The sequence below is a fragment of the Hyperoodon ampullatus genome, assembly GCF_949752795.1.
Source record: "Hyperoodon ampullatus genome assembly, chromosome: 1".
Taxonomy (NCBI): Eukaryota; Metazoa; Chordata; class Mammalia; order Artiodactyla; family Ziphiidae; genus Hyperoodon; species Hyperoodon ampullatus.
In genome coordinates, this window is record NC_136914.1 from 191,007,662 (window position 1) to 191,033,690 (window position 26,029).

Consider the following 26,029-nt stretch of genomic DNA (forward strand, 5'->3'; position numbering starts at 1 on the left):
ACAAAGAATCTAAAGCCATGGCGTTGGCAAAGTACCACTTTGTAGTTCCAGGTGAAGTTCTAAATGCTCTAGTTTTCCTGGCAAACGGTACCTCTGTCCTCCCACTCTATTTCTACCTATTCCTGTTAGATGTTAAGGGGAGGGGTATTATATTCTTCCTGAGGTCATTACCAACCTCAAGTTCTGGAGTCCTGCTACGCCCCAGAGCAGACCCTGACACTCTAGATCCAACTGATTGAACTGAACTGCTCTTCTGGGCACCCAGCTGACCGTGGCATGCTGGAGTGTAAATGTTGACAGTTGGTTATGTCTTTTTGATTTTTGTTTTTTCTGATGCAAGTACCTGACCTTAAGCTTTGGTTGCCACAGAGAGGCATCCACTTCAAAGATGGCTATCTGGAATAAACACATTGCCAGCCACGGTTAGATAAAGAGCCAGGCCACCTCCCCCTGTTGAGGCTCCTTTGTTTTAGAGATCTTGGTTGATTTTGATAACTATTTACACCCTTTGTTTTTCTCTTTCTGTGCTTTAAATTCCGCCCTTATGTTTTAAATTCACCAATAAGGAATCAGACCTCAAAACCCTAGGCCTTGACCACAGTAAAAGCAGAATCCCAGGCCCTCACACTCTCTCTCACTTTCTCTACCTGTGACCTTGCTGTGTGGCCATAGGTGTGCTGTGTAATTTCCAGGTCCTGTAATAATAAACCTTTATTTTTTAAGTGTTTTCTGGTGGTCATTGCTGAAGGACATCTTGAAATCATAATAAGGACCACAAGGGCTGGTCCAGCCACAACATTGGTTATTGATAGCCTGAGACCGGCACATTAACACATGCCAATCATTGATCTGTGTATGAAATCATAGGCCAGGTGGGGCAGACCTGGGCAGACTTCCAAAACAGTGGCCATGGCAGAGACTTCAAAGTGGGAGCAATTCCAGAGTTGTGAACTGGGCTCTGCACTCTCGAACACTACTCTTCCCTTGGGAGGGGAACTTATGAGCTGCCGCCTCAATCACAAAAAGATTCAGGGGGCTTTGACCTCTTCTTGGACCTGTCTGAGGGTCTTTCTACTGAAGCTTACTCAGCCCTCTGGAAGTGGTTTAGATACTTCACAATGGAGTCACAACATACACACATTTACCTTGCAAGAATTCTATCACGTGTCTCGTGTGTCCTTAGCAAAAAGAGAAAGAGAATTCAAATAATGCATGAAACGGCCCTGCTAGTCTACCTGATGAGTATCCGCCCAGAAGTAGATACAGCAGCTGTGCCTGAAAGCAACAATGCTTGTCATCTGAAAACTTCAGGAAGACTGTGGGAGTGACTGCAAGGGTTTGAGCCAAAAAGTCAAACTATTGTTCCTGGTGTTGGTATAAGAGTGGCGATAGAAGAAAGAGGGAGGAATTCATTGAGAGTAATCAATGAAGAGTTAGAGAATCCATTAAAATTCTCTTCAACATTGACCACACCAAACCATGTATTTTTATGGAATTGTACTTGGTTTTGCATTTGAAGGATTTTCAAAGTTACCATTGACTGGATATGAAATGTACCCTTAATGTGGTTGAACTTAAAGCACATTAGGTCTGACCCCACCATATCTCATTGGAACTTCTCTGAGGCTCACAGAGATAAAGTAGCATGCCAAAATTCACAAGCCAATACGTGTCCAGAATTCAAACTGGTCCTGCCAGCAAGGCCTAAAGACGTAACCTCTGCTCTTTACTGTGTCCTCATTTATAATTCTATTACTTACATAACTGGGAGTATGAGGGTGGCTCTGGGGTGACTAACCAACTGGGTTTACCCAGGACTAAAGGGCTTCCCAGGACTTAAAATTAGGACATTCCCAGGCAAATTGTGATGGCCAGTTACCCAATTTGGGTTTTGAAAGGCTCTGAGTCACATGATGTGACCATCCCATTTCATTGACCTATCTATTTGTAATGCTTCCTTTGATATTCTGTGACTGGACCTTGTTCTGAGTGATAGGCTCAAGAATAATGCCTTGAAGTTTAAAAATAGGCCCTTTAGAGTCTATGAGACCTAAGACAAACCATTTGCAATGGATTTTGAACTCTCTTCAAGTTTTTATTGAAGTCTTGAACTCTGTTAAAATCAATACTTTGATAATGCATGTAATCACTGACTGATTCATATGCTTTATAAATCTGTTCCCATGATTTGCTAGAGGTTGTGTTTTGTAACAAGGTGAACAAAGCCAGTGACAGGTGTTGTATTGCAATACCTTTCCTGTGAGAGGGGAAACCAAAGCAGATATAAACTATGTGATGGATAGGAAGTTCTCCAAAGAAGTTATACAAATGGTCAATAAACACATGAAAAGATGTTCAACATCGTTAGCCATCAGGGAAATGCAAAGCAAAACCACACGAGATATTCCTTCACACCCACCAGCATGGCTCTAATAAAAAAGATGGACAGTAACAAGTGTTAGCCAAGATATGGAGAAATTGGAACACTCATACCTTGTTGGTGGGAATGTAAAACAATGCAGCCACTTAAGAAAACAGTCTGGCAGTTCCTCAAATCATTAAACATACAGTTAGCATATGACCTAGCAATTCCACTCCTAGGTATGTACCCAAGAGAAATGGAAACATATGTCTACACAAAAACTCACACATAAATGTTCATAGCAGCACCATTCACAGTGGCTAAAAGGTGGAAACTACCCAAATGTCCATCAATAATGGATAAAGAAAAAGTGGTATTTTCATACAATGGAGCCATGAAAAGAAATGAAGTACTGATGCATGCTGCAACATGGATGAACCTTGAAATGTTGTGCTAAGTGAAAGAAACCAGACTCAAAAGGCCACATATTTTATGACTCCATTTGTATGAAATATCCAAAATAAGCAAATCTGTAGAGATAAAAAGTTGATTAGTGGTTGCCCACCGGAGGATGGGGGAATTATGGGGTGATGGCCAACAAGTGTAGGGTTTCTTTGGGGGATAATGAAAATATTCTAAATTTGATTTTGGTGATGGATGTACAGCACAACTCTGTAAATATACTAAAGTCCATGGAATTGTACACATTGAATGGGTGAATTTTATGCTATGTGAATTATATTTCAAAAAGTTGTTAAAAAAAAAAAGAAAGAATAGATTGTTCTAAGCCTTGCTTCTGTCTCACGGCACAGCCAAGACCACATTGCAAACCTCCTGACTCAACGAGGTTACATCAAACTCAAGTGCAACAAGTTGCCACTTCATCAGCCCCTCCCTCCGTGTCGGCTGGGGAAGCTCCAGGGATTTTAAGTTCCTTTCACTATGGAGTAAAAGTAAGTGATGAATCACCTACCCTCCTACCACAGGCAATGGCAAGCCTGAAAAGAACTCTTGTTTGCTGAGTTTTTATCATTTTCCAGTGCTTTGGTTGAATCTATAGGAATATCTTTAAAGAACTCCCCCAGGAAGGAGAGTTTATTTATGATTTTAAAATAATGCTTAATTTATTCTCTGTACCCTGGGAGCTAGCAAGGAAAGAACTTTGGTCAATAAAAGGCTCTGATGCCTGCTTTTCTATAGAAGTCAAGCTTCTTCCTTTGGACTCAACTGATATTAGATTTCTGATTATTCAACCTGGGCAGGGCTCAAGATATAAGTGCAAAAACACCATCTCCAATAAAGGGTTTGCTAAGCTAACTGACATTATGAACACATTTTCAAGGACTCATAAACCGACTTAAGAGAACAAGGTGTCTTAAAAGTTCTCCAGATGAACATATGCGGACAAAGCTAGTAAATAAAAATGCCCCTTCCCTAGCCGGTGTCTGTCTGGACACATAGTGCAGGAGCTGGGAGTTAGTTCTTGTTGTTGGAGGCACTTGAAAAATTTAAAAAGAATACCTTTTAAAGCTTTAAGATAAAAAATTATTGATAGTCTCTAAAGCCACTTAGGTTCCTCTTTTCACTTATGCAGAATGACTTTTCTACTAACAACTCCAAGGTAGTGAACATTGTTGTTTAATACTTTTTATTAAAAGGGTATTTCATGGACTTCCCTTGTGGTCCAATGGTTAAGACTCCACTCTTCCAACACAGGGGGAGGGGGTTCTATCCCTGGTCGGGGAACTAAGATCCCACTTGCCGTGTGGTATGGCCAAAAAATAATAATAATAAATAATAAATAAAATAAATGAAAAGAATTTTTTAAAAAAGAGTATTTCATGCACAGGCATGGGAGGGGTTACATGCATAGCCAGATTCTCTGGATTTGAATCCTGACTCTGCCATTTACGTAGGTACTTAACTTCTTTGTGCCTCATTTCCTCTTCTAAAACAAAGAACATAGCAATATTACCTGCTTTATTGGTTGTCCTGAAGGTTAAGTAAGTTAATATATATGTACAGCACTTAGGATAGTGTCAAGTGCTATGTGCATTAGCTTCATTGTCATGACTTAGCCAACTGGGCGTTGGGCCTAAAACAACAAATTAATCTTAACAACTCAACCTCACTTTTTTTGCACCACCTTGGGAATTTGTATTTGTAAAAAAACCCAATAATTAGACCATCAATGTGTTTAGCTAATGCTTTCTCATCAGAATTCTAACATGAAAAAAGGTGTCTATGGCCAAACAGATTAAGGAATAGAATGGATAAGTAGGACTAAGTTTGAGAATTTTTTTTTTTAGGCAGGGAATAGTTTACAGAATCCCACAGATGATTTTTTTCCATACTTACTTGGAAAATGTCCTATGAATTAGTTTGAGACCCTCATAACTCCACCATTTTGGGGAATGTTTGTATCTGGTGTGAATCTGCTACCTAAGTCAACATCGCTGAGCTTGTCATGTGACAAATGAGGTAAAATAATTGCTTCCTATTAGAATAGCATTTAAAGATTTTAGATATAATAATTTCGAACTCCTATTAGACACAGGTGCTTTTTATGTTGCAAGTACATACATGTTCAACTTATTAGCATTTTATTTTTGGTTCTATTCAAAAAACATTCCCAAGATGGCTGGCTCATTTTAATGGAGACAAAAATTTCACATACCAGTGTGAACAGAGAAGTGAGTAGTGAGTATGGGTGGAAAGCATTTAATAATTGACTGAGATAGGAGGACCAGATTCTCATTTTGTTAAAGCCCTCTTTGCACTTCATGATGCAGTAACATTTCGGGATGGAATGAATACTGTTGATATCACAACTCCTTTGGGTGCTTTCACTCATCTGTTTTTTCTGTGAGGCTTACTCTGAATATGGAGTGATCTGGTGTTTATGCTGCAAGCCTGAAATAATACCATTCTTGTCAACTACTTAAAAATATGGAAATATTTTTTTTTTTGCAGTACGCGGGCCCCCCACTGTTGTGGCCTCTCCCGCTGCGGAGCACAGGCTCCAGACGCGCAGGCCCAGCGGCCATGGCTCACGGGCCCAGCCGCTTCGCGGCATGTGGGATCCTCCCGGACCGGGGCACGAACCCGCGTCCCCTGCATCGGGGGGGATGTACATGCCGCGGTGTTGTACATCTCCCAACAACTGCGCCACCAGGGAAGCCCTGGAAATATCTTTTGTTCAGAACTCAGAATATGTGAGAGTGATGTATTTCATCCAGAAAGAAAAAAAATTCAATGTTCTTATCCCCACATTTGAAAAAACTGGTTGTTTTTCTGAAAGGACCATGAAAATAAAATTACAAGGAATGCAGGTATAGTTATAACTGAGTTAACAATTTACCCAAGAGGCAAAGAGGGGTAAGTTGCTTTGAAATTTCATGGATCTGAGATAGTGATCTGATGCATTGCTAACTCTTAGAACTGAAGTATGTTATTGTTTCAAGCCACTGAGGCCGTGGCAATGGAGTGAAGAGGGAGCACAGATCTGGGCTGGAATCTCAGCTGAGGATGGTGGGTCTGTTTGACTATAGAAATGGGCAAATGCTATAATCAAGGCTTGCTTTGTTTGTCCAGAGAAGAGGTCAGGAACCTTTTTCTGTAAAGTATCAGAGAATAAATATTTTAGGTTTGCAGGCCATACAATCTCTGTTGCAACCACTCCATTCTGCCATTATAGTCAAAAGCAGACCTAGAAAATATATAAGTGAATGACTGTGGGTGGGTTTCAATAAAACTTTCCTTACATATACCAAAATTTGAGTCTCATATAATTTTTCACATTGCAAAATGTTATTATTCTTTTGATTATTTTCAACTATTTTAAATTATAAAAACCATTCCTAGTTTGGGCCATACAAAAATATGCAGGCCATATTTTGCTGATTTCCAGTCTAGATTTAAGATAATAATGGTGAAAATTTTAATAATGAATATTAAACTTAAAAATTACTCATGTTTGTAGGAGTTGATTGGTGTCTTGTGGGGCTGAGGTGAAAGGACACTTTGCTGACAGTCAGAGCTTCTGATCTGAGAGTCTGCTGGGTGATGGAAAAGTCTCCTGGAATTTCTTTGAGATGCACACTGCAGCTCCAGCAGCCTGGCATCAGAGGTCCTTTGTTCCCTGCTCCAGAGAATCTGATATTCTTGCGACAGTTTTTCTAGGTCTGTGCTTCTACAGTGTCTGTGCTTCTTTACCTCAAACCTCTACTTCCTCGTGAATTCCATTGCTTCATGGCAACTGCTTAATGGCTTTTCTTGGTTTTTCTTTCCACTTCTGCTGCCAATACTGAATTCCTCTCTGTCTCACATTTAAATTTTTGCCTTCTCCAAATTAGGAGCAGTTGCCTGGCCCTGTCCCGGGCTGCACAGTTCTGGGTGTGCAGGCACGTTGGACCTAAAGTTTCCACATGATCCTTTTTTCTGAGCATGGGCAGAGCTCAGGGCCATCCTCATGCTCCTTCACTATTAATTCCAATTATACTATCTCTTTCTCATTAAAAAATGGTCACGTGCTCACATGCTTTTTAATCATTCCTCTTTCTTTTTTGTCTCTTTCTACCTCTTCTTTTCATTTTAGACTCCAAATAACAAAATAAAATATGACTCTTAACCAAGAGAGTGATAGGAAGGAATACTGCTAGTGATACACTTTTTATTATTATTATTATTTTTTACTGAAGTATAGTTGATTTACAATGTTGTGTTAATTACTGCTGTACAGCAAAGTCATTTAGTTATACATATATATACATTCTTTTTTGTATATTTTTCATTATGGTTTATCATAGGATATTGAATATAGTTCTCTGTGCTATACAGTAGGACCTTGTTGTTTATCCATTCTATAGATAAAAGCTTACATCTGCTAACCCCAACCTCCCACTCCATCCCTCCTCCAACGCCCTCCCCCTTGGCAACCATCAGTCTGTTCTCTATGTCTATGATTCTGTTTCATAGATAGGTTCATTTGTGTCATATTTTAGATTCCACATATAAGTGATATCATATGGTATTTGTCTTTATTTTTCTGACTTACTTCACTTAGTATGATCATCTCTAGTTGCAGCCATGTTGCTGCAAATGGCATTATTTTGTTCTTCTTTATGGTGGAGTAGTATTCCATTGTATGCATGTACCACATCTTCTTTATCCATTCATCTATCGATGGACATTTAGGTTGTTTCCATGTCTTGGCTATTGTGAATAGTGCTGCTATGAACATAGGGGTGCGTGTATCTTTTTGAATTATAGTTTTGTCCAGATATATGCCCAGGAGTGGGATTGCTGGGTCATATGGTGGCTCTATTTTTAGTTTTCTGAGGAACCTTCATACTGTTTTCCACAGTGGCTGTACCAACTTACATTCCCACCAACAGTGTAGGAAGGTTTCCTTTTCTTCACACTCTCTCCAGCATTTGTTATTTGTGGACATTTTAAAAAATATAAATTTATTTATTTATTTATTTATTTATTTATTTATTTATTTATGGCTGCGTTGGGTCTTTGTTGCTGCACAGGGACTTTCTCTAGTTGCAAGAGTAGCGGGGGCTACTCTTCATCACAGTGAGTGGACTTCTCATTGCAGTGCCTTCTCGTTGCACAGCATGTGCTCTAGGCATGCAGGCTTCAGTAGTTGTGGCACGCAGGCTCAGTAGTTGTGGCTCGTGGGCTCTAGAGTGCAGGCTCAGTGGTTGTGGTGCACGGGCTTAGTTGCTCCGCGGCATGTGGGATCTTCCCTGACCAGGGATCGAAACCATGTCCCCTGCATTGGCAGGTGGATTCTTAACCACTGCGCCACTGGGGAAGTCCTGTGGACTTTTTAATGATGGCCATTCTGACTGCTGTGAGGTGATACCTCACTGTAGTTTTGATTTGCATTTCTCTAATAATTAGTGAAGTTGAGCATCTTTTCATGTGCCTGTTAACCATCTGTATAACTTTGGCAAAATGTCTACTTAGGTCTTCTGCCCATTTTTGGATAGGGTTGTTTGTTCTTTTGTTGTTGAGCTATATGAGCTGTTTGTATATGTTAGAAATTAAGACCTTGTTGGTCACATCATTTGCAAATATTTTCTCCCCTTCTGTAGATTGTCTTTTCATTTTGTTTATGGTTTCCTTTGCTGTGCTAATGCTTGTAAATTTGATACACTTTTATTAATTTTTAAATTTTGAAATAAATTTAGACTTACAGAAAGATTGTAAAAATTAGTGCAGAGTTCCCATATATTCCTCACCCAGCTTCCTGTAATGTTACTATCTTATATAACCATAATACAATTATCAGAACTAAGAAATTAACATTGGTTATATCTAAATAAAAAGAGAGAGAGACAGAGACAGAGGGAAAGAGACCAGAGAGCTCTCTCTCTACACACACCCCCAAAGAAAAGCCCTGTGAGGACATGGTATGAAGCCAAGAAGAGAGCCCTCACCAGAAATTGAACCCAGCTGGACTTGATCTTGCCCTTTCCAGTTTCCAGAACTGTGAGAAAATACATTTCTGTTGTTTAAGCCACACACACAAAAGAAAAGAAAAGAAAAGATAGAAAAGAAAAAAAGAAATTAACACTGGTACAAAAACTATTGATTTTATTAGGATTTCATTAGTTTTTTGACAAATGTCCTTTTGGTGTTTCAGGACCCAATTGAGGATCCCACATATCATTCACTGGTCATAGCTCCTGTATAGGTGTCCTATGCTGTGTAACAAATTACCACAAATTTAGTAACTTAACACATATTTATTACCTCACAAGCCTCTTATAGGAGTCATGGCTTAGCTGGGTCTCTGCTTAGAGTCTCACAAGGCTGCAATTAAGGTATCGTTAAGGCCTGGGTTCTTATCTGGAGGTTCAACTGGGAAAGAATCCTCTTCTCAACTCCCTCAAGTTGTTAGCAGAATACATTTTCTTGTGGTTGTAGGATTCATGGCAGCTGGCTTCTTCAAAGCCAGAAAAATAGAGAGAGACTCCACTGCAAGACAGAGGCTGCATTTGTATATAATCACAGGGACGTAGCCAGAAGCACATAACTCCCATCACTTTTACCACATTCCACTGGTTAGAAATAAGTCACAGGTCCTGCCCACACTCAGGGGGGAGGGGATTACACAAAGGCATAAATACCAGAGGGAAAACTATGGGGGCCACCTTGAAGTCTGTCCAACACATCTCCTTAGTCTCCTTCAATCTGTGATGGTTCTTCAATTTGTCCTTGTCATTCATGACCTTGACCCTTTAGAAGAGTACTGATCAGTTATTTTGTAGAATGGTCTCAATTGTGTTTGAGGTTTCCTCATTAGACTGAGATTATGGATTTTTAGCAAGAATACCACAGAGGCAATATGACCTTTTCACTGCATCAGATGAGGAGGTACACGATGTTGATGTTTTATTGCTTGTTATGATAACCTAGATCATATGGTTAAAGTGGTGTCTACTGGATTTGTCCACTGTAAAATTACTAATTTTTCCCCTTTTTAATTACTAAATATCTTGGGATGTAAACTTTGAGACTATACAAATATCTTATTTTCTCCTTGAATTTCCAAACACTAATTTAAGCATTCTTTGGTGGATTTGTCTGCAACAATTATTATTGTGATGTTCCAATGGTGATTTACTATTTCCTTCATTCTTTATACATTTATTATTTGGAATCTCTCTGAAAGAAAGGTTTGCCTCTTCTCCCCCATTTACTTATCCAATAATTTATTTATATTAGTATGGGCTCTTAGATATTTATTTTTTCCTATGAATTATAATCTAACACTGTCATTATAGATTTTGTGGCTCAAATTTTTCCAGCTTTGTCCATTAGGAGTTCTATCAAGTGGTTCCCATGTCTTTTTAACATGCCCTTTTCTTTCTGTCTCCCTCCTTCCCTCCCTCCCTCCCTCCCTCTCTTTCTTTCTTTCTCCCTCCTTCCTTCCTTCCTTCTTCCCCCCTCCCTTCCTCCCTTCCTTCCCTCCTTCCTTTCTTTCCTTCTTTCTGTTCTTCTTTTAGCACTTCCTTACTTTCTGGCACCACAAGATGCTCCAGCTTCATTTTGTATACTTTCTACCTCAGCTCTGGGTTCAACCACTTCTCCAAGGAGCCCTGGTTCCTTTAATTGGAGAATGATTATTTAGAAATCAAGATCTGGGTACTAGGTGTACTCATTGCTACTGTAATGCCATTGCTTTTAGAACCTCTCAGTGGACAGAGCTAGGAAATATAAGCATGTATACTAACGCATTTACATACATATATCTATATTTCTATATCTACCTATCTGTATATATATTAAAAGCCTGTGAGTTCATGCTAATATCTCTGATTCCAACCCAACACTAGCAGGTTCATCCTAGCTTTCCCGGCTCCTCATTTGTAATTTTTTTCACTGACAGTGAGAAAGCTGGCTCTTATGACCCATAATATATTTACCTATTTGTTCAAACTTAATACACATATAAAATAGTCTCAGAATTGCTAACCCATATCCCTGTGAGAAACAAATTTACAAACTAGAGAACGGTGTTTGCATACAGTTCTTTTTGTCTTTAGCTTTACAGTGGGCAGTCAAAATACTCTTTTCTAATGTAACATAGGTTAGTTCTTTGCCACTGTCTTCAGTGTGGTCATGTTATTCATTTATAACACATTTATGTTCATATTTTACTATTTGTATTTTATTTTGGATTTCCCCCACATACAGTTTTTTTGTTTGTCTGTTTGTTTGTTTTCAGTTCACATTCAGTAAAATTTACTCTTTGCAGTATACAGTTCTATAGGTTTGACAAATGCCCAGTCAGGTATCTGCCTCCACAGTCATGGGACAGAACTATTAGAACAGTTCCATTGCCCCTCAAACCCACCCATACTGCCCATTAGAAATCAAACTATTCTCCCAACCTCAACCCCTGGCAACCACTGATCTGTTTTTTAATCCCTGGAGTTTTGCCTTTTCCAAAATGTCATTTAAGCAGAATCATGAAATATTTGGGGGGGAGTTCTGGCTTTTTCAGTTAGCAAAATATTTTTGAGATCCTCCTATGTATGTTGTTTTATGAATCAGTAGTTTCTTCCTTTTCATTGCTGAGTACTATCCCATCGTACGGATGCACCACTAAAATGTAGTACATCCATTCACCAATTTATTCATTCACCATTTGAAAGGTAGCTAGATGGTTCCCAGTTTGGGGTGATTATGAATAAGCCTGCTATAAACATTCATGTACAAGTTTTGGTGTGAACATAAATTTTCATTTATTCTGTGTGAAACCTTAGGAATGGGATTGCTGCGTCACGTGGTAAGTGTATGGTGATATACCTTTTTTAAAAATAACAGTTTTGTTGAGATATAATTTACATACCATCAAATGTATTATATAATTCAATGTTATTAGTACAATCACTACAGAGTTGTGCTACCATCACCAATTTATAATTTTAGGACATTTTCACGCCCTGCAAAGAAACCCCATGCCCATTAGCAGCCACTCCCAGTTCCCTCTTCCCTCAGCCTAGGTCTGACTTCAGCCTAGGATTCTTTTGGTGTGCCCTGTACACAACTCTTTAATGGAGCTGACCCACCCTTGTATCACAGCTCAGAGAGCTGGTGAAAGACCATTTGCAGGTAAGAGCCCTGTCCAGGCTGACCTCGCTTGGAAGCAACTTCCCCCTCCCCTGACTCCCCCAGAAGGATCCCTCAACCGGGCTCTGATTTCATTCTTTAAGTCCCTTGTTCCCAAAGTGTGGTCTGAATTATGTTTGTAAGGGGAAAAAAGGAATGTTGTTTTCTTACTTTAAGTAAATAACTAAATTTTAAAAAGTAACCGAGTGTAATAATCCATACCATTCCTCCCAAACAAGAATAATAGAAGGGGGTAGGGTGGGAAATTTCCTTTATAATTCCATAGGAATTACTTTACTGCATGTGTGAGACTCAAGAAGCCTAAATAGATGAGATACCATGTGCTAGAGAAGAAACTTGATCGTTGTATCAATTCTTCCCAAATTAATGCATAATTTATTTATTAACCATTCAATAGAAGCCCTATACAATTTTAGGGAGCAGGGCAGGGAAGCTTAATAAAATAATTTAGTAATTAGTCTGGAAGAACAAATGACCAAAAAGTTCCAAGTTATAATTTATAACTGATCTGCTTCTCATAGTGGCTCCCTGGTGGAGAATCATAAGGATTTATTACTCAACAATTGCAAGGGGACACCCCTGCCAGCTAACATTTTGCATCACGGAGGAAGCACCACACACCAGTAGAAGAAAGGATAGATTTTTCAATAAGTAATGTTAGAAAAAATGATATGGTGGGACAATATTTTCAAAATATTAACTGATTTTTATACCTAATATTCCCCTATGCGAATGGTTCTCTACCATTCGCACAAGACCATTCTGGGCTCAGGATGGAAGGTAGAAAATATAACTGGGGTTTTCTCCCGGTTTTAAAGCCTAAAGCCCTTAAAAAAAAGAAAGAGCTCTGAATAAACAAAGCATCTGGGAGAAAAGCACCGAGGCCTAATTAAAACCCCTCAACCAGAATTAGAACTAAGCAATCTTATGGAAGAATTCCCAGGATGGGATTTAGGAATGTGTGTTTTTATAAATGTAAATTTTGTGCACCGGTGGGCTAGATTAGTGGTTCCCTACCTGGCTGCAAAGTGGAATCACCTCCAGGGTTTAAGATATTCAGAGCGGGCCCCATCCCAGAGATCTGTAGGTTGAGAGGGAGAGAGGGAAGTCCAGGAACCTGAATTTTTTTTTTTTGAAAGCTTCCAATGTGATTTTAATGATTAGTCAGAGCTGAGAATTCCTGGTAAAGTCTATTTCCTTCCTTGTTAATCCTGTAAGACATTTTATTCACTGTAGTGGGATGATTTTTAAGAATATTATCCAAGGTTATCTCCCCAACACACCTTTTTCTTCTCTTTCTACTTACTTTCAAAATTTCCTATAAAAAAATTAAAACATACGGGTGAGTTGGAAGACCTATATTTAAGGCAATGATCTGCAGAACGTGGTCCCTGGCTTAGCAGCATCAGCATCACCTGGAAATTGGCTGGAAATGCAGTCTACGCTAGACTGCCAGGGTGAGAAACTCTGGGCATGGGGGAGGGGTAGCAGTCTGTAATTTTACACAAGTAATCTTGATGCAGCCTCACTTTTGAGAATCAATGATTCTCTTAAAGTCAAACTTTGAAAACTTCTGATGCCTGGGACCCACCCCCAGATTTTGATTTAATGAGTCAGGTGTGTGGTGTCCTCAGATGGTTATAATATACAGTGAAGTTTGAGAGCCCTTGGGGCTTCAAAAGAACTTCCCCCTGTTCAGAGCGGAATTTTCTTTCTAAACTAAAAGTGAAGAAAAGAAAAACAAGTGTGTGTAGGGGCTGGATTTGATGAAGAAAAGACAGTGTTTAAGAATAGGGGGATTTCAAGGTTCAAGCCTGAGTTTGTTTCAGCAGTGCATATTAATAATTTGGGCCAGGGCTTCCCTGGTGGCTCAGTGGTTGAGAGGCCGCCTGCCGATGCAGGGGACACGGGTTCGTGCCCCGGTCCGGGAAGATCCCACATGCCGCGGAGCGGCTGGGCCCGTGAGCCATGGCCGCTGAGCCTGCGCGTCCCGAGCCAAGCCTGTGCTCCGCAACGGGAGAGGCCACAACGGTGAGAGGCCCGCATACCACAAAAATAATAATAATAATACTAATAATTTGGGCCAATATTTATGATTTTATTATAATGGGACTGTTGCCCCATTTATCTTTAGGGGCCTAAGATTACTCCTATGATTATAGTTATATTTTTAGTATTTGATGATTAAAAATATTATATGAAGGTCAGGAAATGAATTTGATAACATTGTGCGTTTTATTCTTTACTGCAGCACTTAAATACATTTGAAAAATAGAAATATATACGTAGAACTATTACGTTTTAAGAAAATGCTTAGCATCCATAAAAACTTTCTTATAATACTTTCAGGAGGCCTGAGGCTCATAAGTTGGTGACTGCTAAGGATTTTTATACTTTTATCTAAAAGAGATGGAAAGAGCAAGAGAGATTATATTGATTTTTTTTTACTGCTTATCTTCCTATGATGTGACTGCCCAAATTTATAATAAAACCCTTCCAGAAGGTTTGGGACCCACTAATAAATTATGTTCAACATATTATATTCCAGTTCTTTGCAAATTAGCCATCCATTTATGGCATCTATGATATTCCCTAATAATTATAATATGAATTTATTACATCACCATATTTCTCAGTTATGTTGAGAACACTTACCATGTAACCCCATATAAGTTATTTCTAAATGAAACATTTCTGTCCTTCTACAATTATAGACAAATTTCTCAAATTATAACTCTAATTTCTTGGAGTATGTCATGTTTTGTGATATTTTTTCAATTTTAGGCCAAATATCACAATTTCCATTTCTTCTTTTTTTTCCTTCCCTCTTTCCTTTATTCCTTCTCTTCTTCCTTCCTTAAAAATATTGTCTTAAAATCTACTAAGTTTAGTTGGATTTTTCTAATTTAAATTTAAGTTAAATAATTTGTTAATTAAATGGTTAATAGTTAAATAATTTAAGTTTAGTTGGATATTTTTCTAATAATTTAAAGGCTCTAAAGTGACATAGATCAAGTTATTTTCCACCTTGCTAAACATCTTTAAAAAGAACCTGTTGAAGACTGAAAATGCAGCCAATTAATAGACTCAAGTAATTGATTTGCCTGCCATTAAACAAATGCAACTTATTTCCACTGAGGTTTGTTGAATTTTGGAGTGAATTTTCCTAAATACCCTAAATGTTTCTATTTTGCAAAATGTGTGCACATACTAATAAATGTACTTCTTTTTAAACTAATACAAAGAGCAGACAAAAACTATGTACTGGGGCTTCCCTGGTGGCGCAGTGGTTGAGAGTCCGTCTGCCGATGCAGGGGACACGGGTTCGTGCCCCGGTCCGGGATGATCCCACATGCCGCGGAGCGGCTGGGCCTGTGAGCCATGGCCGCTGAGCCTGCGCATCCGGAGCCTGTGCTCCGCAACAGGAGAGGCCACAACAGTGAGAGGCCCGCGTACTGCAAAAAAAACAAAACAAAAAAACCCCCCAAAAAACTATGTACTGGATTCCACCCGAGAAATGGCAGAGGAGCGTTACTTCTGCCTGGAAGTGTAGGCTTTTCCTCTGGTTGCCTAAGTTCTGTGGGCGGCCTTTTGGTGATTGGGTCAGAGTTGTGCAATCTGGCTCTCAGCAGCTTGTCTCTGCTCTACCTGGGTCTTCAGCAACAGGCTGAGGCACTTGAAGGAGGCACAGGGGATGCCAGGGTAGGAAGTGAATGTTTCATGCAGCTGGGAACATCAGTCCCGGCGCCTGGACCATCAGTAGGGTCACAGATCACTCTCCTACTAGCTTTCTTTTATCCTTGAAATGCAGGTTAAATTATCACCACCCATTGGAATCTCTTCGTAGTCATCACGTTTGTGTGTGTGTGTGTGTGTGTGTGTGTGCGCATGCGTGTGCACTTTCCCTATAACTTCGAATATCCCTTTATTCTGGCACTTAATCACACTCCCTTGGAATTGTTTGTGTACATATCCATCTCCTTCACCTCAGGACGGTGACTTCTCATCTTTGGACACAGCAAATGTCTCTATGACTAATGAGTAAATACAAGGCCAGCCACATGGCTAATGCACCCCGATGAGCATAAAGAGAACATGCAAAATCACGTCGCTGCCTGATTGTACATGGCACGTCCTCTATTACAGCCTTCAGCCTTCCCCCACTCTTCCGTTGTATCTCCTAAACTCAGCAATACAGATACTTATAATTTTCTGAACATACCGTGTTATTTCATGCGGCTCTCTGCCTTTACATTTTTGAATTTACACATACCCTCACTTTGAGGAGGGGAAGGCTGGCAAAACCTTACCCTTCTTTCAAGTCTTAGTTTATGTATCATATTCCCCAAGAAAAAAATCTGACATCTCTCTCCATTCTCCCTCCTTTCAAAGTTGAACTCTGTGCTCCCACAAAATCCTTCCTTTTAACTGGCTGGCCAGTTTAATCCACGCTCTCCATTTCTTCTGGAAAAGAAAATGACTGATGCCCACAGCACACTCAGTGTTCTTTGACAGTAGGACACACTGGAATGCCCACACACTTTAGCACCTCCACTCCCTACGCTGGATGCTTACTGAGATCCATTGTGTTTATTCCCAAACCTATTTATGCCACTTGTACCTATTAGTGTAACTAAGTAATTTAGTTAGATGTGACTTAAGTGAAGAGCATATGAGTGGGAAAAGAGAGTTGTGTTTTCCATGAGAATAGATGGATGCTTTGGAAAGACCCTTAATTTTTAACTCTATAAAAGTTCAAACTGGAAATTTTTGCAGATGCCTATGGAAGTGGTTTTTGGAACTCCCACCAGTGTACCCATACCACAAGAGAAGCCTTTAGCCCTACATCAAAGATTAGTGAAGTGCATGTGTTTTAGTCAAAATAAAATGTCTAAGGTATGTATGTATCATTTTTACCTGTCCCAGTAATATATTGTAATGTACTGGGGTGGGGTTGGGAGGAAGAGACTGTCTCCTTCACTAGATTGTTTCTTGAAGGCAGGGACCATGTCTTGCTTGTCTTGGTAGTACCTGTGCCTGAGAATGGGAAGAATATTTGAATCCTAGAGGACTTTCTCTAAGGACTTCTTGACCCAAGGAACTGCTGCACTTATTTCTGTACAGGGGGTTTCAACAATTAGGTTCCTTTTATGAATTACAGCCACTAGGGGGCAATGCAACTGCATTCCTTTGGAACGGCCAATCCAGGGAAGATGCCTCCAAGCTAGATCCCCTAAAATGTGATGAGCCTCCCTAAAGTGTATTGGGGAACCTGCGGCATAAACATCTTACCAACACCGTCATTCTTTTTTTTTTTTTTTTTTTTTTTTCGGTATGCGGGCCTTTCACTGTTGTGGCCTCTCCCGTTGCGGAGCACAGGCTCCGGACGCGCAGGCCCAGCGGCCATGGCTCACGGGCCCAGCCGCTCCGCGGCATGTGGGATCCTCCCGGACGAACCCGTGTCCCCCGCATCCGCAGGCGGACTCTCAACCACTGCGCCACCAGGGAAGACCCGTCATTCTTTGTATATGTGTTTCCCTGTTTATTTGGGGAAGCTGACTCCATTTTTTCTAAACAATGAAAGGACCAAGTAGTAATCACCACCTCATTAAGTTAGTTATTATAGCTGAACCAATTCCTGGAAGGAAGAAAACAAAAGAAAAACAGGAAGAAAATTTTGAAACCCTCATGCAAATGTTGCGAGTAATATCAAGGATTATAAATTGGTACAGTGCAGGCCACAGTGTCTTACAGTGGAGTATCAGAGGAAACACTACTGAGAAAGTTATGGAGAGTGTGTCCAGATGACTGAACAGATGTCAACCCTTCCTTCCTTCCCCTAAATGAGTCTCCTCCCAGTTCTGATGTGCTAGATTCACAGACTTCAAAAATTAAGCTGCTGGGCTTCCCTGGTGAGCAGTGGTCGAGAGTCTGCCTGCCAATGCAGGGGACACGGGTTCGTGCCCCGGTCCGGGAAGATCCCAAATGCTGCGGAGCGGCTGGGCCTGTGAGCCATGGCCGCTGAGCCTGCACGTCTGGAGCCTGTGCTCCACCACGGGAGAGGCCACAACAGTGAGAGGCCCATGTACCACAAACAAACAAACAAACAAAAAACCAAAATTAAGCTGCTAGTTGCTCATATCTTTTCAGAAGGAATGTCCTCTCCTAGGAGTAAGAGGGTAGTGAGAGGATAAAGAATTCCAAACATCACCTTTAAAAGAAAGACCCTGGGAAAATAAAAAAGAAAGATTATTTTACTTTTCAGTGAGTTGCCATGCTGAATTACAACTAAACTGATGATCTCTGAAGTTAAGGGATCTTAAACATTGCAGTTTGAGTCCAAGGGAGCTGAGGCCTCCTATTTCACACGTCTTTGGAAGTAATGAAAGAGTATCTGTTCCAAAGTACTCTGTTTGAGAATTAATTAAATCTAAAACAAGATAAACAGTCCAGTTTGCAATTATCATGGGGGTTTTGAAGTAGTTGAACTAGAGGCTGAGTGATTCACTGCATCTGGGGAGCTGACTGACCTGGGTTTGAGTCTCAGCACCGCCCCTAACTAGTGAGGAGGGTCAGATTACCTCCCCTCTCTCAGCACCAGTTTTGCATTGCCCATCTGTGAAATACAGGGAGAGGGAAACTGGACAAACGATCGCAAAACCTCCCCCAGGTCTAAACAGTCATATATTTCTTTTCCAGGAAGTTGCCCTTATGGATTTGCCCTTAACATCCTTCTGTTTCAGCTTTTAAAGAGGCAATATGAAAAAAACCAATCATGCAAATTGCTATTTCTCTATCAACACTTAATTTACCTTTTCTCTTAGGGCAGGATCTGGCAGGGTTCAAAATATGGTTGGAACTGATACAAGTGGATGTTTCCAATAAAATTAGAATGGGATGTTACTGTTTAAACCCCCAAAATTCAAAACATGCTAGTTTGTGTGCAGAACAGAAACTCAAACCCAGCATTTGCCCTCTAGCTGCTCATATCTGAAGGGAGTGGTGGCAGCTTACTCCAAATGAGTAAGAAAATAAATATACTGATATTTCAAGACTGGACAAACATGTAGGCTGCCTTTTAAGTTTCTGACTCCTGATTTACTTATTTTTTTCCCACCTTCCCATGGAGAAAGGCAATGAATGAATGAATATTCAGATCTTTAGTGTCTGTCTGGAAAGCTGGCAGTCTTCCAGAAATACAATTAGATACGAAAGAAAAGTTCCAATCCTCACCTCCTTAGGCTATCAGTTCAGCCTTTTCACAGAAGGAAGACCAAAGTTGGAATGGGCAGTGTGGCCCATGGGCATCTTCATGGTTCTTTTGTCAGTACTATCCTATTGATCTGTTTGTCACATTGTGCAAGGAATTAAGGTACAGAGGGGTGTGAGGCCTTGTGACTGCCCTCAAGGTGCTGTCACTAACCATAGCTTCTCCTTCCTTACTTTTGCTTGTCCCAGACGTTTGAGTTAAAAGAGTTGCCCTCTGATAAAACCTTGGAGCCCTAAGGTGTAGTCCATAAGCCTTGTCAACTTGGGCCTCCTCTTACTTTTTCGCCTCAGGGCCCATCCTGGTTGCTGAACACACGGAAATACTATAGGAATGCTTTGGGGGATGGACTGAAACAAGTGGCTGGGCTACTACTGACCATTTTCCCGGGCTGGCCTTGCTTACTCAACTTTGTGAGTAGGAGCAGTGCCTCAGCTGGCCCATCTGTAACAGGAGGAAAATATTGTGAGCTCCAAAGGAGTGAATGCATGTAAACCCCTTAGTCCCGTGAATGGTGCATAAGGTGCAGGCAGGCGCTGCGCCTCCTGATTTCTTCTTCTTCTTCTTGATCATCATCATCATCATGATCGATGCTGATGCTGGTGTAGAAAGCCTGGACTGTGGAGGCTGACGGCCTGGGTTTGAATCCCCTCTCTTGGAAGATAATCTTGAGAAAGTCTGAAAGCCTCAAGTGCTTCATGGGAGAAAGTAGGACTCGATGCCTGGATCAGGGGCCGCAGGAGGCTTAAGGCAAAGGTCAGCAGAGTGCAGAGAGAGGACCAAAAAATGTCAACCGTCGCTGTTATTACTGCAAATGAAGACAAGCTGGGCATCGGTGCCCACTAAGGACCATGCCGACAAGCCTGGCGGTTTCAAGCAGGTCCCAGAGGCAGGAAGTCTTCCTTGGAGAGGCGCGGGGGTGGGAGGTGGGGGAAGCTCAGGCAGCCACTGGGAGTGGGAACGCGGAGAGCGAACTTGACCTCCGACTGCACGCGGGGCGTGTCCGTCCGAGCCCCCGGCTGCAAGGTCCTGCCTCCGACCCGGGCTGGAGGAGCCGCTCCCGGGCGTAGGGGGCCGGGCCCGGGACCCCGCCCAGGAGGCGGCCGGGTCCCCTGGGTTGGGCGCTGCTGGCGGAGCCGACGGGGCGGAGAGGAGCACGGCGGGAGGAGGAGGAGGAGGGGGCTGGTCAAGGGAAGTGCGACGTGTCTGTGGAGCCTTTTTATACCTCCTCGGGAGTCCGGCAGTAGCCACTGCCGCCGCCACCGAGCGTCCTAGCGCTTCCGCTCCCAGGAGCTGGGCTCCGAGTTCCAGCGCGCCGGGCACCGCCGCAGCCAGCCAGCATGTCGTCCGGGGTCAAGAAACAGAAGACGGTAGGCTTCGAGTCTCCTGCCTTCCTCCTTCGCTCCAACCACGGGACGCTCGGAGGCGAGCAGCCCCGGCGCCGAGGCTGGGGCGCGGGGAGGAGGAAGAGGAGGAGGAGGGAAGCAGGAGGGCGAGGCTCGGCCGGGACTCCCGGGGCAGCCCTTGCCGGGCAGTCCCTTCCCGCCCCGCGCCTCTGGGAACCTGCGCCCCGTGGGGTCGTCACGGCCGGGACAGACCTCCGGAGCTGGCAAAGTGGGTCCCAGTTAAGAGAAAGGACCAGAGATGGGAAATTTCCTTTCTTCTCCAAGAGCTTTTCCAGACCCGTCTTTTCTTCTGAATGAGCTCCGCGCGGGTCCAGCGGGTGGTGGGCTGAGGGAACTCGGTCCTGCCAGGTTTGGTCGCGGGGCACACGTCAGTGACAGTCATTGGGGTTTTGTCCACGGAAACTCCTTGGAGTGGACTTTCATGACAGACATTCATAAAGGAAACTACGACCATCTAGACGTAAGGGAGGAAATTGCATTTCTACACTGGCAGGACTCCAGCTTGATTCAGCTCCCTGTTGGAATCGGGTGGCACCTCAGGTTCAGTCATGGGGGGCCCCTCAGCTTGGTGGAGTGAGATGAGGGGACTGTTTTCAGGAGGCTCAATTTTATCCAGAATTAATCTGGGCCATCCCCATTGTGGGAAATAGAGGGTTCCTCGAAAAGTTTCTTTCCCACTTAGTGATAGGAGCTCCTATAAATTTTGCATCCTTAAACATGGCAGCAGTGATCACAGACTCTTAGAGTCGGAAACAGCCTTGTAGCCAGCATTTGGGCCACACCAGGGGTGGTCTGCAAGCCTTGTTCAGATCCCAGCCAGCAGTCTGACTGCCTAGCACTCATCTTTTCACTACCACACTACAAGCCTCAGATGATTATGGTGGTTAGGGAATGGGCTGACCTCTCTCAAACAGACTTGCGCTTGGCACATAGTAGGTGATCAATAAATAAATGTTTATTACTATTATTATATAATACTTATTACTGAAATATCTTTGAGGTGTATTTGTGGCAGGCGGCGGGAGAGGTGAAAAAAACATGAATTGGGGAAGAGGAGTGGAGGGGCCATGCAGGGGCTAGAAGTGTGGACTTCAGCAACAAGGGGAAGGGAATGGGGGCTCTGTGGTTTCAGGGAACCACACTGGACCCGCAGGAAGATCCAGGGGGAAGGAGGCATCAACTTGAGAAGGGAGACTGGTCGGGGTCCAGTTGCCTTTTATAGGAGCGATTTTAAAGTAGAGAGACTCTCAGTATTATATTTGAAAATATTGTTAAGTGCAAATCACTTGTGTTTTATTCCTATTTAATTTTATTAATTTCTGTAAAATTCTCAAGGGTATTTTCTAAATGACAACCTGCTGTGGCACTTAGTAGCCTTTTATATCAGTGAGGTTTTAATTCTTACCTCCTTGCTTGCATCAAGAATTCCTTCCCAATGGGGTTGCTTTGTCAAGCATTAGTAATGAAGGGACGGGTGGTCTTTCCCCTTCATGCCTCCAGTCAGCAAGAGCCTGTGAAGTGAAAGGTTTGAAAACAGGGGTTTTACACACTGATCGCGGCAACTGCACACAGACAGAGAAAGTGAGAAATTTGAGGGCCGGAGGGTTTGGTTTTTGTATTTACACATTTGGAACCTTCTATTTTTTGTTTGGAGATGTGTGCGTGTGTATGTGTGCGTGTGTGTGTGTTCTGCATAAGATGAAATTAACACCTGAAACAGCTAGCAGGACTTGTGAACTTTTATTTAGCCAACATGATTATAATCCAGGGCACCAGCACAAGTTCCCCAAAGGGGCGGATAGATACTATTGGGTAAAGCAAGTCAGCTGTAAATGCATATGAAATCTCTCAAGCTTTAATTGTTAACTCAAAATGTGTTTTGAAACTTTGCAAGCCAAAACAAAATCTGTCCACATGTGTGACCTCTGAACTAATCAATTATTTGAGAAGTGAGTCTTGCTGATCTAGGAAGGTTTCCTGAGGCTGAGCTGATCTTTTTAGGGACTTGCAGAAATCATTACATAATGTTCTCTATTGTTAAAAGAGGGTGATCAATTCACACCCCAGGTACTGCAGTGACTCCAAATATTTGTTGAGCCCCTACTGTGTGCCAGGCAGGATACTGGGGTGAATATATCTTTCCTGGGGTTTTTTTTAGCCACACTGTCTGGATGAATATAGCCATTCAGTTCAGACCCCTGTTGGGGGAGTAGGTAGTTTTGGTTTAAATGTGAGAAGGTAGGATGATTTTCTCACAAGCTTGAGAAAAATAAAAAAGGAAAGTTTCTTTTATAAGGGAAGGTAGCACATTCCTCCTGTGTTAGGCATCCTTACCATGGCAACCAAAGACAGCTACGTGTCACAGCCCTCCCTCCCACCCTTGATTTACTTCCAACCCTGGCCACCTCCCATCCCGTCGACACACACATGGATCCCAGGAGAAGGAAGGAGGCAGACTGCAGCCAGAGGACTGGAAAGAAAGGCAAAGGCCTGGTCCTTTCTTCTTGCATCATGTCCTGGATTAGCATTTTTCAAGGCCCACAGACAATGTTATGTCCTGGAGACAACCAATCTAAAAAAATCATCTGAGATATTAAAATATTTTCCAAAGGGTCAAACAAGCCAGTGTTTGGAAGGGAGTGAAGGGCTACTGAAAAGTTAAAGCTCTCCCTAAATGTAAGTAATTATCCACCTTTTTATTATTTTAAAAACTCTGTACACAGGGCTTCCCTGGTGGCGCAGTGGTTGAGAGTCCTCCTGCCGATGCAGGGGACACGGGTTCGTGCCCCAGTCCGGGAAGATCCCACATGCCGCAGAGTGGCTGGGCCCGTGAGCCATGGCCACTGAGCCTGCGCGTCTGGAGCCTGTGCTCCGCAACAGGAGAGGCCACAACAGTGAGAGGCCCGCGTACTGCCAAAAAAAAAAAAAAAAAAAAAAAACTCTGTACAATATTCTGTTATTTTCCTGGAGGTAGCTACTTTTAAAACTATTTGAAGATGCTGTGTAAGGCAAGACATGAATTTCCAGATGAGCAACCATTGGAAGGAAGGAAAAACAAGTACTTCCCAGAGTCCTGGCGCTAAGCTGTGCTGTATTTCATTTCATACTCACAGCAGCCTTCACCCCAGAAAACCGAGCCTCACCTCTAGGGGAGGAGAAATGCCAGGAGCAGGTCAGGATTTAAATTCAAGTTTGTCCAACTTTGAAGCCCCTGCTTCTGCTCCCTCTATTTCTCTGGCCCATAAATTTCCTCGTCTGTAATGACTTACCCCTTACAATTGTTGTGAGGAGTAAATAACTCCTAAAAACTGTCTTGCTCAGTTCTAGGCGCATATGCAGTTGCTTCTGTTATTATTTTTATTACACCATACTGTCTTGGTTTGCCCAGCAAGGAGAAGAAAGCACAGGTTGGACCATTCCAAAGGCTCAGTAAACGACAACCATAAGAATATTTAATAAAAGCAAACAAATAAAGAAGTATAGAGGTGATGATTTGAATTCTAATTGTGAAAAGCTGAATAGAAGACAAAGGTTGATAATTACTGTGGACGTACCAGAGTAACCCAAATAATCAGCAAGATTTTGCCAACAACCTTGGCCAAGAAAGGCAATCTATATATAAGTAAATTTTAGACTAATTTCTCTTCACCCTTCCTGTGCCTTCAACTGTTTCCAGATCTATCTTAAAATTAATGTTGTCTGATTCATGCTGTTATTCCATGATCATCTCTTTGGACTTTTACCGTTAAAAATAAATATCATTAACTCTGAGTTTTTTATCTCTGAGATAGTTATCTTTATCTTTCAGCACTTTGTCTTCCTGTTAATGTATGTGGCTCTCTGGTTTGCTTAGGGGATAATTAGGCTGAACCTTTAGGGAATGAGAGTCTGAGAAAGGACTCAGTGATGTCAATTTCAGTCCTAAGCGATTACTGTTTATTTCAAAACCTGTCACTAAATAGTAATGGGCACTCATCTTTGTGTTTGGAAGTCTTTGGAAAACACAGAAACTAAAAGTAAATAAACATAAATATAATGGCATTTCAACTAACCTTTCATCCCTTAGGTGATTTGCTCATCCCACAGGTGAAATGGCACCTGTCCAGAGCAACTTTGCATAGAGCCTGGCACTGAGTAGGTGCTCCATAAATATTTCTTGCATAAAAGGCTGCAGAATTCATTAGTGAATGAATTTGTTTTTAGCATCTCTATTTTGCTTAGATTTCCCCCACTCCCCTCTTACCTGTCTGCTCTTGTATGCTTGCTTATTTTTGCCTGGATATTCATCATCACCACTGAAAAATTACCTGTAGGGATTCTTTGAGGCTTAGGATGAATGGCCTTCCCCCCACCCCGCCAACCCCCTGGAGGATTTGCTTTTGTTTCTGCCAGGTGCCTGGTGGCACTACTAGTCTGGCACCACTTTGACCTAAACTTACCACTTCAAGTTTTTTAGACCACCCAGGTGATGTGAATTTAAGCTGCAGTTTTGCACACAGGGACCAGCTGGTGAGTACAAGTCCTCATGGACTACCCCCCTGTGCCTTCTTATGTACACTTCCCAGGTCAAGGCCATTGTCCCTGCAGTCTTTCAGAGTGGGAAGTGGGTTAATTCTGGTTCACTCTTATTTTTAGAGGGTGACTCTTGGGAAACTCAGCTTAGTGTAGACAAAGGCCTTTGTATTCTCCCCACTTGGGTACGTTCTAGTCTTCGATTTCTGTTTCATCTCCCCCGTGAGGCTGTCAAAATCCATGCACATCTGCCCCTTATCAGGGCAAAAGTGCCTCCCTGCTTGCTTACCTCTTAGGTTCTTGCTTTCCCGCAGATTTTGGCCTGGTAGTTCCTTACTATCTTCTCGGGTATTTGATGTTTCTAATTAGATTATTGTATATTATAGCCTGTACTTTAAATCTGTTTTTATGAAGGATTGGACTGTATAACCTAGACCATGATTGCTGGAAACAAAAAAATCTCTGTCTTTTCTTGATTCCTGTGTATCCTTAACATTTTCATATCATACCTTTCCCTTATTATACCTATAACATTCTTATAAAAGGAGTACTTTAAGAACAAGTAAACTTAAGTCAGATTGCTAGTCAGAAATATTTAATTTAATTCCTTTTTCCCTACGAAGTGCTAAGGTCTGGGCTGGGGGCGGAGGAGGTGAGCAGTGCTCACCTTGTCTTGTGGCCTCTGCCTTACGGGCATCCGTTGAGATGTGCATTGTCCTGTCTCATCCTTAGTGTTGGTCCAGTTCAAGTGCATTCCTGTCTGAAAGCTGCTTCAGTTTCAGCACCTCTCCCTGCTTCTCCCATGCTCTCGTGGGTACTTTGAGGTCA

At 42.0% G+C, this 26,029-nt stretch overlaps 1 protein-coding gene across 1 annotated transcript in view; it reads left to right on the forward strand.

Moving 5' to 3' along the window:
- Positions 1-20,623: 20,623 nt before the first annotated feature.
- The window catches only part of PAPSS2 (3'-phosphoadenosine 5'-phosphosulfate synthase 2), a gene marked incomplete at its 5' end in the record, with an annotated part of 79,029 nt that continues 73,623 nt past the window's right edge, over positions 20,624-26,029 (forward strand). The window contains one exon of the mRNA XM_079704487.1: positions 20,624-20,653. Coding sequence (XP_079560613.1) covers positions 20,624-20,653 — 30 coding nt within the window. The remainder of the gene's footprint in view (positions 20,654-26,029) is intronic.